Genomic DNA, 17,928 nt, shown 5'->3' on the forward strand with positions numbered 1-17,928 from the left:
TTTTCAGCTTCAGAGTGTCTCCCTGTTTTATCCAAACACTGTACAAAAGTACTGCTGATACTGATGGATATAAAAACCAAGAACAACTCACATTTGTGAGGCGACTGAGCTCATAAGTCTTGAGCTTCCCCACAGAGAATAAATTAGAAGAGAGGAGGATATTTTGAGGGCTAAGGGTACATTTCCTGGTACAGAACATCCCAAAATGGACTCAAATATTGACTCTACTGTCCTCAAATACCAGAATAACACACAGGAGTTGAGTAGCGGTGCACAGTAATAGTCTGAAGCACATTATCTTGAATAAATTATGCCCCAGATTAGATTAGATTACATTAGTGAAACTGTAATGATTCCCCATGAGGAGGCCGCGGTCATCAGAGCAGCAGGAAACAGACGGAGAGAAAACAGCAAGTCAGACCTGATGATGGTTTAAAGACTAACGTGTAGGATGTAGGGGTATATATTGGCAGAAATGGAATACAATATAATAAGTATGTTTTCTTAATTACCTGAAAATCAAAATTGGGGTTTTTCTTCTTCTTTTTTTTTTTTACCCTAGAATGAGCTTCTATATCTGCATAGGATGTGAGTCCTTGTCCATAGAGTCCATCATATTGTTTCTACAGTATGCTAGAACTAACAAACCAAAGACTGGAGTGTTCCTGCAGGCAGCTTTATTTAGCAACCCCTAAACAACAACAACTTCAGAAAAACAGATTATTTATCCTTAAACTGCTAAATTTAGTGTTTTTAGTGGTTTAAATCACCAGGTCTGTCTGTTTTTTGAGAGGAAGAAGCATCCACACATAACTTAGCTCTCAGGAAAAACCTCCTGAATGTCTAGATCTTAAGTTATCAGAGATAATGAGCACACATTAGTGGATGCTGGGGTAGCCAAACAGCATCAGAGAAACACTGATTTTTAATGTGAAACTGCTTCATTCAGTGTTCTTAACTGATCAAATTACTTGTCCGGTAATTGTTTGTTGTTGTTTTGTAGGGAGCAAGAAACCTCTGCATATTCATTTATTTGTGGTGGCATGCCACGATGAAAATATCTGCAACCACAAAAAGATTTTTATTTTTTTTTGGAGCTGGACGGTTCATTCGGAGTGTTGCTAAATATATATACATTGCAAGGTGTCCTTAGGGCACAGATGGAGCATCAGGCGCATGACAGTGAAACTTAACTGTTCATTGTGCTGGATCTAAAACTCGCATTCACCTATAGCAGCTTCTCTTCTCATCTTCTGATGTGATCAGAACAGCTCTGAACAGATGAAGAGATCAATTATTTGCCCCAAGAGTCACAAACTGCTGCTGCCCTTTGTCATGTACCGCCACACATACACTCTAATTCTGTGTGAAAACCTATCTGCGAATAATTCTGTTTACGGCAAAAATCTCCTAAACAATAAAAATTCTAACAGGACATCACATTGGGCACATGGTAGAAGTTTCCGCTGTTTGCAATCTGCAATCCTCACCACTATATGCCGATAAATCCTAAACATTGCTACTGTAAATGTTGACAGGGTTTTTTTGTTTGTTGGTTTCTTTCCACTGAGCATACATTTGAGTATGGTGAGAGTGAAAGCGGGAGTCACCTTGGTCTGGTATTTCTTCTTCCTGTCTGGCAGTAGGTAGATCTTCACATACGGGTCAGAGAAGCCATTGGCGTCCTTCGCTGGCAGGTCCAGAGCTTTTAGGATCTTCACCACCAACTGCTCTGTACTGACACACACACACACAAACAACAAGCTCCATTAGACGTTCACATGCTCAAAAAAAAAGACATAAAAGGCAGGGGTCGCACAAATTTACACAAATAATCTATGAGGCCCAGACAGGATCAACCCACACACAAACACAAACACACACCTGTGCAGGCTTTATACACACACACAATAGTGTGGGAGGTTCCAAGTCTCTGAAGCTTAGAAAAGCATGCGTGTGTGTTTGTGTGTCATCCCTGCAGCTGTATCATGTTGCACTATCAGCGATGTGAAATGTAAGCACAGTAAGCACAGATGTACAGCCAGCAAGAGTCTGGCCAAAGCTGAGCTCATTAATAATCCTTAACACTATACACTTGATTCTACACTTGCTGTGGGCCGCATAGTTCTTAAAGGTATACTATGCAGGATTTTCCTTAAAAAAAGTAATCCCTCTCAATCATCTCTTATGATCCACTAGAAGTATGTGGCAGTGTATTTATCTGCAGAGACTCTACCCTCTGACTGTATTTTCTTATCTTCTTATTTTGCTGTTTTCAGGGCGTTCCTGGGCTGCAAATTTTGGGTGATAGTCTGTTGCCTCAAGCCAATAACAGCACGAGGTCAAGCCTGGACTTAGCAATTAGGTAGTAGCGCAGGCTGTTCTCATGCACTGTGAGAATACGATGTGCAAGTACATATAAAAAGTAATGCACTAAAATGTGTATATATCCCATGTAATCATGAGCCAGTTATTTGTGTTTAAACCATGTATTTGAGAAGGCTGCATTCATGTGACCAATGAGATGACGGGAGTGAAAACAGAAGTAGTCTGTGTGAGGTGGTACATTGGGCGGGTGGATGGCTTACAAAACACAAGACTGTCCCCTGGAAGACCAGTGTTCAAAACTGTATAAAATCAAGGTGAGGTATGTTAAGTAATAATAACATAATAAAATAAAAAAAACATGAAAACATCAAAGACGAAGAGGACTTTTATTTTGACAAAATGTAACAAATTTAAATCATAAATTGTTGCAGAAAAGCAACAGATTGCTGCATAAAAATCTACTGCAGGAAATTAAGTGTTTGATTCTCAGAATTCCCCCATTTCATACATAATTTCTAATTTCTTTTTGTTATAGTTAAAAATCATTTTCAAATGAAAAAATCTGAAATCATATGTACAGACATGGCTTTACATAATGAGCAACCACTGGTATAAAAGAAGCATTTACATAAACTGATTGTAATGGAGCATTTTCATTTGATTTTAGAAAGTACGGTACAAATAATGAGTTTTATTTGCTCCTGATCTTTATTTATTCTTCGGCAAAATCTGTAGTCAAGCTGTCAACAAAAGTTTATCCCCAGTACCAAAATCTAAATTACAACTTTGATGTGGCATTCTCAAAACTGACAGATTTTTTAAAATTATTATTAGCAGTAGTATTATTAGTAGTAGAGAGCAGCTAAATCTTAGCAATTAATATTTTCTAATACTGCTAAAAATAGGTGGAATAATTGTCGATTAATTATTTTAGAGATTGATCTTTTAATTTGTAAAATACTTTAAACAGTCCAAACTTTTGTAAAAAAAAAAACAAAAAAAAAACAAACAAAGAAATGCAGCTAATCTTCAATGTCGAGTCGTCATCTTCTTTGCTTGTTTGTTTTGCTCCCTCAAGGCATGAGCAGGTAGCAAGTGAATGCAACAGTATAAAAGACTGAAAGAACACCACATGAGTAGACTGCATTTTTGCTAAATTAATGACTCAACCTATTAATTGATAATCAAACTGTTGTTGTAAATTGTATCATGATAAGTCAAACTCATTAAATTAGCTTTATCGCTAACTCTGGCTCAACAGCTGTGTTGTGCATGGTCCCTGTCAAATAAACAAATAAAAATAAATTTGTTATATATATAAATATTTAGTACAATACATGACCAAAAATTGATATGGCCTTTTGGAGGAGTTTATTGTTTCAAGCTCAAAGTGTTATGTCACTGACAAAATAAAATATCAGGAATATTACACTGCACACTTCTTCTGTATTTTCTGTTACATTATACAGGTAAACAAATTTGGATGATAAGCAGTTTTGCTTCAAAAATAGTATAATTGGTATTCATAGCAACAAACCAATTATCTTTATTCACAAATACACGTAAGCACTACAGCGGGAGTCAAGCCTTTTTTTTTGGTCATGCACACAAGCATGTAAACATAAATACACACACATGCACACACACATGCGAGCACACGTAACACATGTCTTTACATTCAAATGCTCTATCCAGAGTCATGGCTGCATCTCACGCACCGTTTGTTATGTATTTAATTACCGGATGAAGATGAGGACAGCTCAGAGGCCTTTAATCAGACCTCGTTAGACTGTGTCTCCCCTTGTTAACCAGTGTGTCAGCACTTCATTAGCTGCTTTAGGAGAGCAGTGTGAACTTTGGGGCTGAGGAATGATCAGCAGGGCAAACGCCGATAGTGACCCCAGCAGTTATAACATCCCCTGTCCATGTGTACCAATCAAAAATAAGATACGCTTGTTGACAATGCAACCGTAGCCAATGCAGACATGTGTTTACCTCTGTATCACATCATCATCACAATTAAGGCAATCGGATAAACATGCCCACTCTGCAATCATATCAAATCAGGGAGATGATATACAGTGCAAATTGCTGGAGGAAATTACATTTTCAGCTTAGCCAGATAAATATTTTAACAAGAAAGCCCTGACCAATTCAGATATGTATCTAACGATCTTTATTCCAGTATGATTTTAAGTCATTTTGGCGGTTTAGTCGCCATGATTAGCCAGTGTGGTTCATAGCAACACTAAGATGCACCATAATTGGAAACGAGAGGAAGCTTGTGTACAAAAAAAAAAGGAGTAACCCTCATAAATTTTCTCACATTTGTTGTTTGTAACAAAGACATAATCACAGATTTCCCTGCACTCACGTGTCTTATTACAGAACAAGAACCCAAGCCAAGGCTTTTTACACAATCCACAAGGCATGCTGCAGAGAATATACCTATTACTGCTCGAGCACAGAGGGAAATTCATGGCCTGATTCCTGGCAGACAATGCCTGAAAGCTAGCTGTTATTCCCACAGTGGAAATGTGTCAGCTTTTAATGGGATTGTCAATAGAAATGCCTTTCCCAGAGGATCTGAGGAAGATTGACATTGTTGTTCTGACTGTTACACTCCAAACAGCTGGGTCTCACACACTGACATACCAATCTGATCATAGTTCCAGTGTGAACACACCTCTATATGTGTGTTATCTACAGACATGCCCTCACATCTCTAACCTTTCTTCTTCGCTCCCTCTCTTCTCCTACTCTCACTAAAACAATTTGCCTCCATTGTAATGACAGGCAACTACGGCACAACACAAATTATCTTGAGACTTTATAAATAGGGAAAAGGGACACATGAATAGTTTTCATCATTAACCTCCCTGTCCATCCAAGTCCCTTGCTAATTCTCTATCTGTAACTGCAGCTATAACACAGTCTGGTGTTATTATGTGTTGACAGGGGCCGCTGTTTAAAGTGGCTCGCTATATATAATTCATGACTGAAACGGCCTCTCGCTCCCTTTCTTTTCTGACCATCAGCACTTTCACCTCTTGTAATGTTTCTACATGTCAGGGAAGGCAGAAATGGGGGACTGCCAGCTGAGCCGCAGACAGACCTGGCAAGGGAGCTGCCAACTCCTCCCCACAACCCACAGCCAACCCTGACTGAGCACACACACACATTCATACACACTCTCTCCCATCAGCCAGTCCTCACAGCATGGCACCCACCAATTACTTAGACCCAAATTCAACGGAAAGAACCGTCAAAGGGGTCAAACGAAAGTAACTACAGAAATCTGTGCCACATGGTACATAAAAGCCACAGACACTGCTTTCGCTTACATTTATTGCAGCCAATCTCTTATTTTTAAATATTTCAGCATGATTATGATAAACAGAAGACACCATTGTCGAGACAACAACTACCAGTCACCTCTCACATCTCATGCTCATGGTGTGTTAGCTGGTGTTTTTCCCAAAAAAACCCCTCACTGTCACAAACTCAATTTTCTACTTGAGTTGAAGGTTTTTTTTTGTGTGTCTACTGAAGGGGATAAACACGCTGAAAGATATTTTCCCAAGAAGCACCCTCACTCTCTGTTCTGTGGCATAAAGAAATTCAGCAAACCAATGTCTGTTTTCAGCCCTCCTGACTTAGCATTTGAAGAGCTGCACACCCACCGCTATGATCAAAGTGGTGCAAAAACAGATGCATCAACATTCACCAGCGACGAGCAAAACTAGTTCCACTCGGTGTTGGATTCATCAAACAAGATTCAGGTCTCATTTTCAAGGATCAAAGGTATAGTTCAGCACAAAATCAAAAACACATATTTTATCTATTTTATCCTTTGTGCTTGGTGTGAGTGTTGGAGACATCTGGAGATATCTGCCTCCTATCCTATCTAATGGATAGATGGCACTTGATTTGTGGTGCTCAAAGTGCCAAAAAATAGAATATGGAAAAACTCAACGGCAATGTCTTTTTCCAGAAATCATGATCCCTTTACTCAAGACCATGTTGTGAGCAGTTTCATATAGGGACTATTTTTTACTGAGCTCCACCCGCCAACTGTAACACTGTGCAGAGGGAAACATGCATCTGCACATGTGAAGGAGAACAGTAGAATACTTTTGTGTTTTGCACTATTTTGATCAAAGCAAGAGGTGTGCAGCTTTTCAGACAGTAAGTCAATGGGCACTCCACACAGACGCTGATGCAGCGTCTTTAGGCTAACCCGGTGGTGATGTAATAGCCTCACTGTTTACAGTTAAACTTTGTATCTTAAAACTATTGTGGCAATAATTTATTAATGTTAAAAGTCCACACTTTTTACATAAGAGGACACTGACAAAGCAGGTAGGTTGTTTAGATGTAAGCTCACTGACTTACTTGAAGGCATAGCGCAGGAGGAAGCTGATCTTGCCGCAGTTGTCGCCCTGTTTGCCTTCACCCTGATCGCCCTTGGGCCTGTAGAGCTCCGGTTTGATCTGCCCAATGCTGGTTACCTGCTCCTTCTCCTCACCGTGGAAATCAGGGCTGGAGAGCTGGTGAGTCATAGGCTTGGGCCTAAACAGACACATAAGAGCTCAAAGGGTGAATATTAAGTAGAGAGCACAGCACGCACACACACACACACACACACACACACACACACACACACACACACACAAACACACACCAGTGCTATGCAATAGTGTAATTCAGCAGCTTAATCAGACATGCTGTGGTGGGCAAAACATCTAAATGGAGTTTACCCACTGCTTTTATTTGCATAAGAGTTTGCACACCTTTTTTTGTACACATGTATGCATCATAATACTTGTTACTTAAATCAAGGCCAGTTGTGTGACGCTTCTAGAGTACAAACAATGAAAAAGTGCCTGTTTAAAAAAATAAAAAAAGGTTTTCTGTGGATGTTTTCTGTTTTTGTGGCATTTAAACCTGCAGCTGTGATTTTAAAAAATCTGTTTAAGGTCCAGTGTGTAAGATTTAGGGGGATTTAGTGGTGTCTGGCAGTGAGGATTGAAGATTGCGACCAATTGAAACTTCTCCTGGTCAGAATTCCTTCAGTGCTCATATTCAGGAGGTTTTTAACGGAAGCTGAATTATCCATAGAGGTCTCACCCTCTCCAAAACAAACAGAGCAGTTGATTTAAAGCAGTAAAAAAAACACTGAATAAAGCTGTTTCACGTTATAAATCAGTGTTTTTCAAATGCTGTTCAGTCCCTGGGAGACAAGCCACTGGCCTATAGCACCTGCAGACTTAAGATCCAGGCGTTCAAGAGGTTTTTACCTTGAGACCAATTGGTCTCTTCCTCTCCAAAACAAATGGACGTCAGGAATTAAACCAGTAAACACTGAATAAGGCATTATCACGTTAAAAAAATGTGTTTTTCCAATGCTGCTCATCGCAGAGTGGCTTCTAACTAACATGAGTGACACAGAAATGTGAGAACGTCAGAAACTGAGAACTTGAGAACCTGAGAATGCAAATGGCCCTATCTGGAGCCAGTGTTGGGGTTTTCCACTCTGGGCTACTGTAGAAACATAGTGGTACAACAAAGCGATCTAACATGATTCTAATTTCTAGGTGATCATTTGATAAAGAATACATACTTATCATATTATATTCCATTTCTGTCATTTATCCGGTTAATTCCCATACACTGGACCTTAAATACCGCCGCAAGTTTTAAAAGCTGTTTTTCAAGATTAAACTTCATATAAAACGAATGTGGTTGAGGTTCAAAACAAAGTCTTAGATTATTTACAAAACTCAAAAGTCCTCATTGAAGGATAGCAAATTTAAAGCCAACATCAACCAGTGTGGTCTTCATCAGTGCGCTTACAAAAACATAACTTTAGCTGGTAAAGCCCTCCTTCCCCTAAATTTGGATCACGTGTTATTCAGTCGATTTTGATCACTGGCTGGAGGTTAGGCTTACTCCTGTTTTTATTCATCACTACATCTCTGAGTTCAATGGCAAAAAAGACACAACACACAATGAACAATATACACACACTCTTATAGAGCCATACACGCACACACACACACATATACAGTAAACTCACACTGACCTGGAGGTGACCTGCTGCTGGGAGTGAGCATTGGGCAGGTCTTTATGGGGCTGGGCTCCAACCTCTGAGTTGGGGACATCTGGAGACGTCTGACTCAGCTTCAGAGTTCCTAATAGAGTGACAAAATGGACAAAAACAATCCTTGATGACTCACATGTCTCTTTTGTTAGCGCCATTGTGGCCTGAGTCACTACAGCGGCTAACAGTGATGTCTTTCTTTTGTAATGCAGGGGCGGCATCATCGATTGAATTGATTGTATTACATTGATTTAACAGAGGGTGATTTAACAGCAGAGAGTAGGGAGGGAATGAGCAGACATGTTTACAATAGCACACTATGAGCCAGCATGAAAGGCATATAATGCAGAGATGTGAAAGAGGGCACATCCAACTGCAAAAAAGGCAACCAGCAAACATTTGACTGTGAATAATAATACACAACCTGCACCGGTGTTGACAGCCAGAATAAATACAACAGCAGGGGGGAAAACTCAAAGCTGTCACCTGAACTGTTTCATCAAATCGTGTCGTGAACATCTCTCTGACATCAGTTTGTTACAGCTCCTAAAACTGTTTCTTGTTCTAATTGCGGCTTATTTACTGTAGCTAACAATTCCAACCAACGCACCATCACATGCTCTCTTGGAAGGATCTCTTAAAGCTACATTAATCTTGTGGTATAGCTTAAGAATATTTCACAACATGCACAACTATTACTTTAAAGTTAAAAACCATCCAAATTTGAGTTGCAAACCTTTGTGGTATATTTTACATAATTGTATACTCACACTCTCTTATAAGAATAACAATTTGAAGTAGACACTTACAAAGCAAGTTGAACTAGTATTGAATTTTTGTGTAACCTGGAGTCATTAACTGTTATTTTTGCCAAAAATTGACTCTTGTTTTTGCCAAATGGTATAATTCTTGGAGTGGTAGTTTGTCCCTGGGGTGAAATTTGAACCTAGTTTTTCAAATATTACTGGAATATGTAATATCTCTATCTTGTTTTTAACAAACAAATGTCAACACAAGTAGGAAGGTGTTCATGTGAAAATGAACACTGCTAGGATGTCAGTTCAGTGCCTAACCATGTATAAAGTTTTGTCTCTCAAAAAACACAACTCTGCAGACTGGTTCTGCCTTTTTTTCATGTCAATAAAGGTCTAAACTGGAAAGATCTTTGCCTGCTCTTGTCGTTCTTCCACCACAATATCTTCATGTGTATTTGTGTTAAGGATGCAACTAATATTTTTCTAATTACTATTTTTAAGTTTAGCCAAAATAAAAAATATGAGGAAACACTGACAAATGTCGTTACATACCATTTTTTTTTCAATTTCATTATTGAAATAGATGCCAGTAAATTTTCTGTCAATTGACCAATCAACTAGTTGTTACTGCTCAAATCTGTGTATTTATTTTTTATACTCGAAGCTTAAATAAAAAAAGTTTGTGTGTTATGTGAAAAGGTTGCTTGTAGTAACAAACCCACACAGGGTGATGAGCCAGCACGACAGCTCTTGAGAGCTTTTGAGCTCATTGTTTTTGTTTCATGGCACATTTACTGTTTGGTTCAGTTTCATGACATGAACTTTGTGTTCAGCCGTGTCAGGCTGCAAACACGTTCTGTTAAGACTAGCTTGTGAGGAAAGTTGAACATTTAGCAGCTAAATAACATGATTCCTAGGGCACAAATAAAGTCTTGAACAACTATATGTTGACATGTTAGCAGTAACCCAAGTAACTTCAAGTAACCTTGAAGGGGACCTGTCACACTCATTTTTAGGTTCATGCTTGTAATTTGGGTTTTTATGTGAACAAGTCTACATTAATTCATATTCAGAAAACACTTTCTCATTATTTTTATTTTTATTCTATTTTATTTTCCCCATACTATCTGCCTGAATATGTCTGTATTGACCCTCTGCCTGAGATGCTCCATTTTAGCACCTGCGTCTGCTCTGACTGGTCACCATATCCAGGTTTTTCCTGTCTGGGCTAACAGAGTCTCTGTGCTACCACTGCAAACGGTAAATGACTGTAGGAGTGCTGTGACCCTTTCTACAGTTCAACAAAATCACCAATAAAAGATTCTAAACCAAAATCTTCACAATCAGACACATTTCAGCAGGAATATGATCCAAAATCAAGCAGAAATTAACAACATCATTCTCTGACAATAACATGTAGCTACATATAGCAGTAGGCTATGTAATGTAATGTGTGGATTGAAGCCTGAGTTTTTACTCACATGGATTACTTTTACATATGTTTACCTCACTATTTGAAACTTTGGCCACGTTTAATGTGAACATCCAATTATTTTACGTTATATATGTGACAGGAAATAAGAAAAATCATAATCCTCATAACCCTCTTTAAAAGCTTATTATGTCTTTGCACAATATGCTGCTTGAGTCATAAACAAATGAATCCTTTGATAAAAACATGGCAGGCATTGCAGTAATTGACACTTCATCTTAAAGTCAAAGAGTACCTTTTCCCAAATTTCCCTCCTGTAACTGTGTGCAATAAGAGATTAGGCTGCTAACATGAAAAAGTAATATTCCTAATATGGTAAGGTAAATGTATTAAATTCAGTACCCTGTGAGTGTATTAAAATAAGAAGTTATTGACCACAGCTTTAAATTACTTGTACAGTCAGACTGGGATTAAGAGTGCCTAATGTCTGTGAGCGTGCTCTCTTTCTCTCACCAGCATTGTTGGGATAGGAGTCCATGTCCAGGTAGGAGGGCTCCTGGGTATCCTGTGGCCCACCAATTACGCCTCCGACCTCCCCCCTCTCCAGCCCCACCAAGTCAGAGAAATGTGGGTGGTGCTGGCCCTGCTGGCCCAGGGAGGGGTAAAGCGAGGACGAGGAGTGGCCCTCCTTCCTCTGCAGCAGGGGGGGTAAAAGTGATGAACCTCCGGCACCTCCGAGGCTTCCGACACCAGCGCTTCCGGGTAGCAACCCCGACGTCAGACTCAGGCCTCCGCCCTCCTTGTCCCTCCATGGCAGCCAGCAGAGTTTCCAGGACACAAAGAGGGAGACGGAGAGGAGTACGATGCCACAGAAGGTCACAATGACCGACAGCAGACTGACAGAGATCTCTACAGAGGAAGACAGAGAGGAGGGGGAGTAAGCTAAAGACAAACAAAAAGAAGCCACAACTTCATCATTTGAAAGTCTGTGTTCACACACAAAGAAAGAAATTTCATTATAAAGTTGTATGAGGAGACTGTAGTTTTCACAAGACTCGCTGGCAGCTCTATGAGTCTGTACTCAGGCACAGCAGTGCTTTGAGCTAAATGCTAACATCAATATGCTCACAATGACAATGCTAACATGATTATGTTTAACAGGTATAATTTATATCGTGATCACCAGTTGACCAATTAGCAACACTAAGCATGCTATCATGCTGGTGATAGCATGCTTAGTGGTGCTAACACCTATTTAACACTAAAGACAAACTACAACTGAGGCTGATAAGGCGGTCAGTAGTTTTATATGAATTATAAACATAGACTCTATATAAAGATGGACGACATAGCAACTACCCAAAAGTGGCAAGAACATGATCGTCCCCTTGGTGGCTGGCTGCAATATAGGTCATAAATCTCACCCCCTACATGCTGGTGAAAGGGACACGGGCCAAACTATAAACTCATAATACATGTCAAATAAATTTTTCCTTAATATGGTTTTTGTCATTTAGGGTAGATTTTTTTATTCCAGCTGTTTGTTCAAGTGTTCATTTTTCCAATAGGTTTGGTTGTAATTGGTTATTTGATGCTATCCAAAAAAAGGGGGATTTGAGGACATGATTGACACGATTGATCACGATTGGTGAGACAGAACTCAATACGGAGATTGCTACTACGCAGACTCTGGCTCCAAAATGCATCACCAGAGCGAGATAACAGCAGCCATATCCAGGATATTTTGGTTTAATTTTTGTACAGTGGGAGTAAGTTGAGACAAGTCACTCAAAACCACAAATGTGAACTGCACTGTGGTGATTCGTTGTCTGGGAATAATGAATGTCCATAGAAACTTTTATTACAATCACTCGGGTAGTCATTGAGATTTTTAACTCTAAACCAAAGACAGACCTGCCATCTATGGATCTTTTTCGCCAGTCATCTGTTACACTGGCTAAAAAACAACAACGAAACCACATGAGTGCACATCCTGTATTTATTTATTAACACATTATGCCTTGCAAATCAACAGTAAGCCACCGCACGATCAACAATCCATACACCCCCTTCACGAGCACACATCACGGCAGTGTCTCAAAAATCACAAATCACGGAGCAGCAGAAGGAACCCGCTGTAGGCGTAAATTGATGCAACGATCCCCTGAAGCTCATATCCCACATTAAAATCCTGAGCTTAAAATGGGGGCAAACATTGGTGGAGTGGATATTCTTAGGGGAGGAGAGGAGGTGAGGCAAGTGGGAGATGTGTGTGTGGGGGGGGGGCAAACAATAAAAAAAAAAAAACACACTAGCATCCGTAATGATGTCTCTATGCAATGTCATCCTGCATTTCCTCATGGTTATGCGCTTTTTAATCTGTGACGGCTCAAGGATTGTGTTTGAGGGGTGGATGGGATTGGGGGCGTCGGGGTAGCGGGTGGGGGGGTGAATACGGGGCGGTAGAGGATGTGTGTGTTGGAGAGGAGGGAGGAATGACTCATCCGGATGAAAAAGTACACAGAATAAAAGAAAAGCGCAGTTTCAGCACCAGACTGCCGGACAGTTCCAGCAACAGCCTCTGTCAAAGAGAGCAGAAATGAAAGAGAGTCGACATCAGCTCCAGAGATGGGGAACTTTTGTAGTTCTGTTTATGGCTTAGAAGTGCACAACCGCACATGTCGGAGCTTATGATACGTAAATTCATGAATTCATAAATTTGTAAATACCCTCTAAATATTCCATGAATATTTATAAATAAATAGACTAAATATACAATGAATATTTATAATTATCCTGAGCCATTTGAAGTCTCTTTATAAATAGCATGTTTGGGGTCTGATGACTGTCTTGACAAAAGAACCAATCAGAGCCCACAATGAACTACAGGCCCAGAGCCCCTAACATGAATATTCATAGGTTGTAAGTAGACCAAGAAGACTCATTACGATACAGAGTGCAGATTTCGCAAACCGAGTATGCTTCCCACCTTGCAGCGTCTAATTGCAATTTTTGCCTCTCACCATCTTGGGCTCCGTCCAGACTAGGGCCACCAATTAACAATCTTTCCTGTCTGCGGGCAGGCCAATCATCACCTTTGTGTAGAACAGCAGTGTCTTACTGTGAGAGGAAAATGTTCCCAGAGACCCTCACCAGCTTCATAAAGAGGCTTCATTTTCTTTAACCCCCTTTTCCTTCCATTTACTTCAATTCAGAGTGTCTTTATAGGCGTGACAATGACATAAACACTGTTAAATCACACAAAAGAGAATGGAATTTTATCTGTAACAGACTGACAACAAGACTGAGAGCAAATGAGTGAAAACAAGACAACAGCAGCCAATCCTCCAGCCCTGGGGTACGTCTTCTGGAATTTGGTTCGCCTTCTGTCTACACCCGCCCTCCCTCTCTCTTTCTCTTTCACTCTCTCCTCTATATAATCCCCTCAAACACCCCTCATTCCTCGCTGTCATTTCTTTTCCCATGCTGTCTGCCTCTGCACGCTCTGACTTTATTCCTCTCCTCAGCGACTGTCTCTTTGTTCATCACCCCTACCTTCTCTCTGTCCCCCCTCCCTCCTTCTCCTCCTCTCCTTCCTCGCTCACTCTTTGGTGAATTATTCATCAGTCTGTGTATGTCATTAATCAGCACTTGTTCAAAAGATATGATTGGGGGCCGCGGAGGTGGGGGAAGGGAGAGGGGGACATCGATCTGTCGCGGTGGTGAACAAGACGGGGTGGGAAGTGTGGAACAAGGGGGGAAAAAAGGAAGAGAGAGAACGTGACGATGGAGATCAGGAGATGGGAGGAGGGTAAAATTGATGAAGCCGGAGGAGAGGAAAAGAGGGCACAGGAAAGGATGAGGTAGAAAACATCAAGAAAGGACTGTGGTGATGATGGGCAATGGAGTGAAAGGAAAAAACAGTCCAAACGACAGAATGGCCGGCAGGGCTGAGAAAGACAGGGAGAAGGTTGAAAACAGATTGGTACACATGTTGAAACAGACATATAAGCTGACTAGGTCTATTCTCCCTTTCCGTTTCCTCAGAGGAGAAGGGGGAGGAAGGCTGATAAAGTCGATGCAACTACCACGCCATGTGTGAAAGAGAAGAAACCAAAGAGGCGATGGTTGAGAAGGAGAGAGTCAAGGAACAGAGCGATGGAGGAAAACAACCTGACAATGATTTAGAGCGAAACCAAAAGAGGGGAGGGGTTTTAGGATGAGAAAGGTTAATGTATTGATCTGGAGGGGGAAAAACAAAGCGAGGAGGCAGAGGAGTAGGTTGTGTGTGGTTGGCAGATCAGGGAGCACAGATAAGACACGGCTGTGATCAAACGTGCACAGGGACTGTCGGGGCCAAACCACTCTCCTCCATTTGTCTCTCTTTAGGGCAGTCGCTGTACCTTCACGAGCACTGATCCTGCCAAAGATCCATCCCTAATCCACAAAGCATAAAAAGCGAGTCAGCGGGCGGGTAGGTGGGTGGGTAGGAGGCCTCTGAAGTGCACTGTGAAGAGGGACTGAGACTCCCTGTCAATCAGCAAATGATGCAAGCCCACTGGGAGTTGTACATTGCTCCACATCAAACACATCTTCGCTGCTTACACAAGGCATTCGCTGACAGCTTTCGGCGGTCGCCGTCCTCGGAGGGTTCAGGGACTTCCATCAGCAAACACCGAAAAGGCACAGCTGGTAAGCGAGGAGGCCAACGCCTAAAACCATGGTGTGACATTTCTTCATAGAGCCATCCAAATCTCCAGCGGCAACATGCAGCCAATCCAGGCTAATCTACACTGAGCCACAGATATCCACGCTAATCTGCATAACAGCGCATTGCTCTTCCAAATGCTTTAATGAGAACCCACACACAATACTCTGCACACAATATATTCCACAGTGCAGTATCATGCACCTACTTAGTTTGGTTAAAAAAAAAAATGAAAAGAAAGAAGAAGAAATAAATATATTTATAATCCAGCTCTCAGATAACAATCCCAGAATTCTACTGAGACTCTTTTGGGGCTCGTAAAAGAAATGGGATGGACTTGTACCGTTGCCATTTCAATCTAGCAGATGAATATTTCATGGTTTGTTGTTCTGAGTGCACACTACCTCTAACAATCTCCAAACATTAGCACTCATCTTAACATTTGCCTTCTCATACCTTAAAATCGAACAGATGTCATGTTGCTGTACGTGTCCACAACTGCTGAGGCAATCCTGAAATGTTTCTGCTTAAGTCAATTTTCCAGCTGTTACTACTTTTATGACAAAACATACTACATTTATGCTTCAGCAGTGTGTTTTTTGTCCATTTCAGGGTGTGATATCCTGATTCCCACCATAAGGAGTACTTAAAATCTTCAATGCAACCCATATTAACAGAATTCCTTTTGAGTTGGTGATCAGTTCCTTAAAGCGATTCCAAAAATCTTTCAATATCAAAGACTCGCCTCTTATAGCCTTGAAAGGTGTCTGTTAAATTTAAAGTTTCCTCCTTTACAGAGTGCAGCAGCTGTGGTCTGCTTGGAAACATTACATGTAAAATCTGCACCAGTTGTGTTAGTTTTAAATGATAATAAATACTAAGTATATGGATAGATGGAGTGGTTTATTCTGCAGGAGATGTTTGAGAAGTTTCTGCAGATGTCTTGACACTATTTCCATTGTAAAAGCATGTTGTCATTGGAGTACATTTGAACGGACATGAATCATTCTGACCACAGACTCTCTGTTCTGGATGAAGCAGAGACTACCAAACAGTACAAGCCACCTTTCAAATGTACAGGATGTTAGAGCCTTTGATACAGCAAGGGTGGATGAAGTATTGCTTTGAGGCAGGGTGAAGCAAATTTCACTGCATGGTATGGCCCTAGGAGTGACTGTGCTGGTCTGCCTATTAGATGGATCACTATGAAATTTTGTATAGACATTCATGTCTCCCCCAGGATTAACTGTAATCACGCTGGTGGTCCCCTGACTTTTCATCTAGCCCCATTATCAAGACAAAATTCTAATCATGACCAAATATCTGCAAAACTAATGACATTTCTATCAGTGTAACAGTAGATTGTGTTTACTGTTAATAAGTCAGGCTGCCCCCTGAAAGTTTATTGTTTAAATCGTTAGTCTGACATCCTTCAGACGACTGTGACTGCTTCAAGTCCAGCAGTCAGGGTTTTTGTTTGTTTGTTTGCTTGTAGTCAATGTTCAACGTGCTTCTGGGGACGCTTTGGTCCCCATAAATACACCATATTTAAATAGCCCAGCTACCATCAATAGCAAATTTTGTATTTGCTCAACCCAGATTTTAAAAAAGTGCAGCCCACAGTACACGCACACTATGAACATTACGCCATGCTGTGGAAATGAGACATTAGTCTTGTTCTTAACTGTATCCTCCTCCTCTGAATCCTCTCAGAGCAAACAGGAGAAAATCTCTCTTCATACTCATGATACTTTGAAAAGGAGTCTGTCTAGACAATTGCAGACATTGTAAAACTCAATTTATGAGATGCCCCAGGTGTGTCAGTTACCTGTGTCCAGCTGTCTGTTGCGCCCTCTCAGCAGGTAGCTGAACTCCTGGCAGCGTTCACTCTGGCTGTAACCTCTCGGGGAGTTGAAGCACAGCTCCTCCACCAACACCAGCGCCTTCTTACACAGGTCTTCATCCCAGTCCCCCGACATCCTCCAATCCGCATCGCACTCTCACCAGCAGCCAGCCAATGACAGCTCAGCCCTCGCCGCCCTCACCTATCGGACGGCGCCTGGGTAAGTAGATTGTTGGCCCGTCCACCTTTTACAAGGTGCGGACTGAGAAAGACGAGGCAGAGGAAGCTGAAGGGGCAGTGGCAATAAAGGAAGAACACGAGGGGCTCTGTAGGGTGCCTTGGTCTGGATCACAGAGACCAGACTGATGTGCCCATGTGTGACTGAGCGACACCCACCCCTCTCACTTTCCCTGGAAGAGATAAAGGGAGAGAAACTGGCAACGTAAGTGTAAGGACATAAAAGTGTACAAATCAAGTTCTTTGGCAGATTGGTCACCTTACCCATTAAGCGAGAGCATTGATGCCAAAACCATCAGTGTGTCCCTGATAGATCATTGGCTCTTGTGCTACATAATATCACTTTAGCATACACTATAAAGAGTGATGCTAGACAACTGGCATCATGTAAGAAGTGAAAGAACTTGTTATAAGTACAGCTAAATGTTAAAGTCTGGTTGATTTCCTTTGAGATTGGCAAAGGTTACATCAAAAGTTTACCCATATTATGAGGAAAAAACATATTCACCGCTTATCTAGCAG

At 41.0% G+C, this 17,928-nt stretch overlaps 1 protein-coding gene across 1 annotated transcript in view; it reads right to left on the reverse strand.

Moving 5' to 3' along the window:
* The window catches only part of syt3 (synaptotagmin III), a 37,737-nt gene that overhangs the window by 11,664 nt on the left and 8,145 nt on the right, over window positions 1–17,928 (reverse strand). Inside the window, exons 3-7 of the mRNA XM_042505840.1 lie at window positions 17,155–17,579; window positions 11,132–11,527; window positions 8,414–8,522; window positions 6,724–6,900; window positions 1,611–1,737 (exon numbers count right to left, since the gene is read on the reverse strand). Coding sequence (XP_042361774.1) covers window positions 1,611–1,737; window positions 6,724–6,900; window positions 8,414–8,522; window positions 11,132–11,527; window positions 17,155–17,305 — 960 coding nt within the window. The 5' untranslated portion in view covers window positions 17,306–17,579. The remainder of the gene's footprint in view (window positions 1–1,610; window positions 1,738–6,723; window positions 6,901–8,413; window positions 8,523–11,131; window positions 11,528–17,154; window positions 17,580–17,928) is intronic.

The sequence above is a fragment of the Plectropomus leopardus genome, chromosome 17, assembly GCF_008729295.1.
Source record: "Plectropomus leopardus isolate mb chromosome 17, YSFRI_Pleo_2.0, whole genome shotgun sequence".
Classification (NCBI taxonomy): domain Eukaryota; kingdom Metazoa; phylum Chordata; class Actinopteri; order Perciformes; family Serranidae; genus Plectropomus; species Plectropomus leopardus.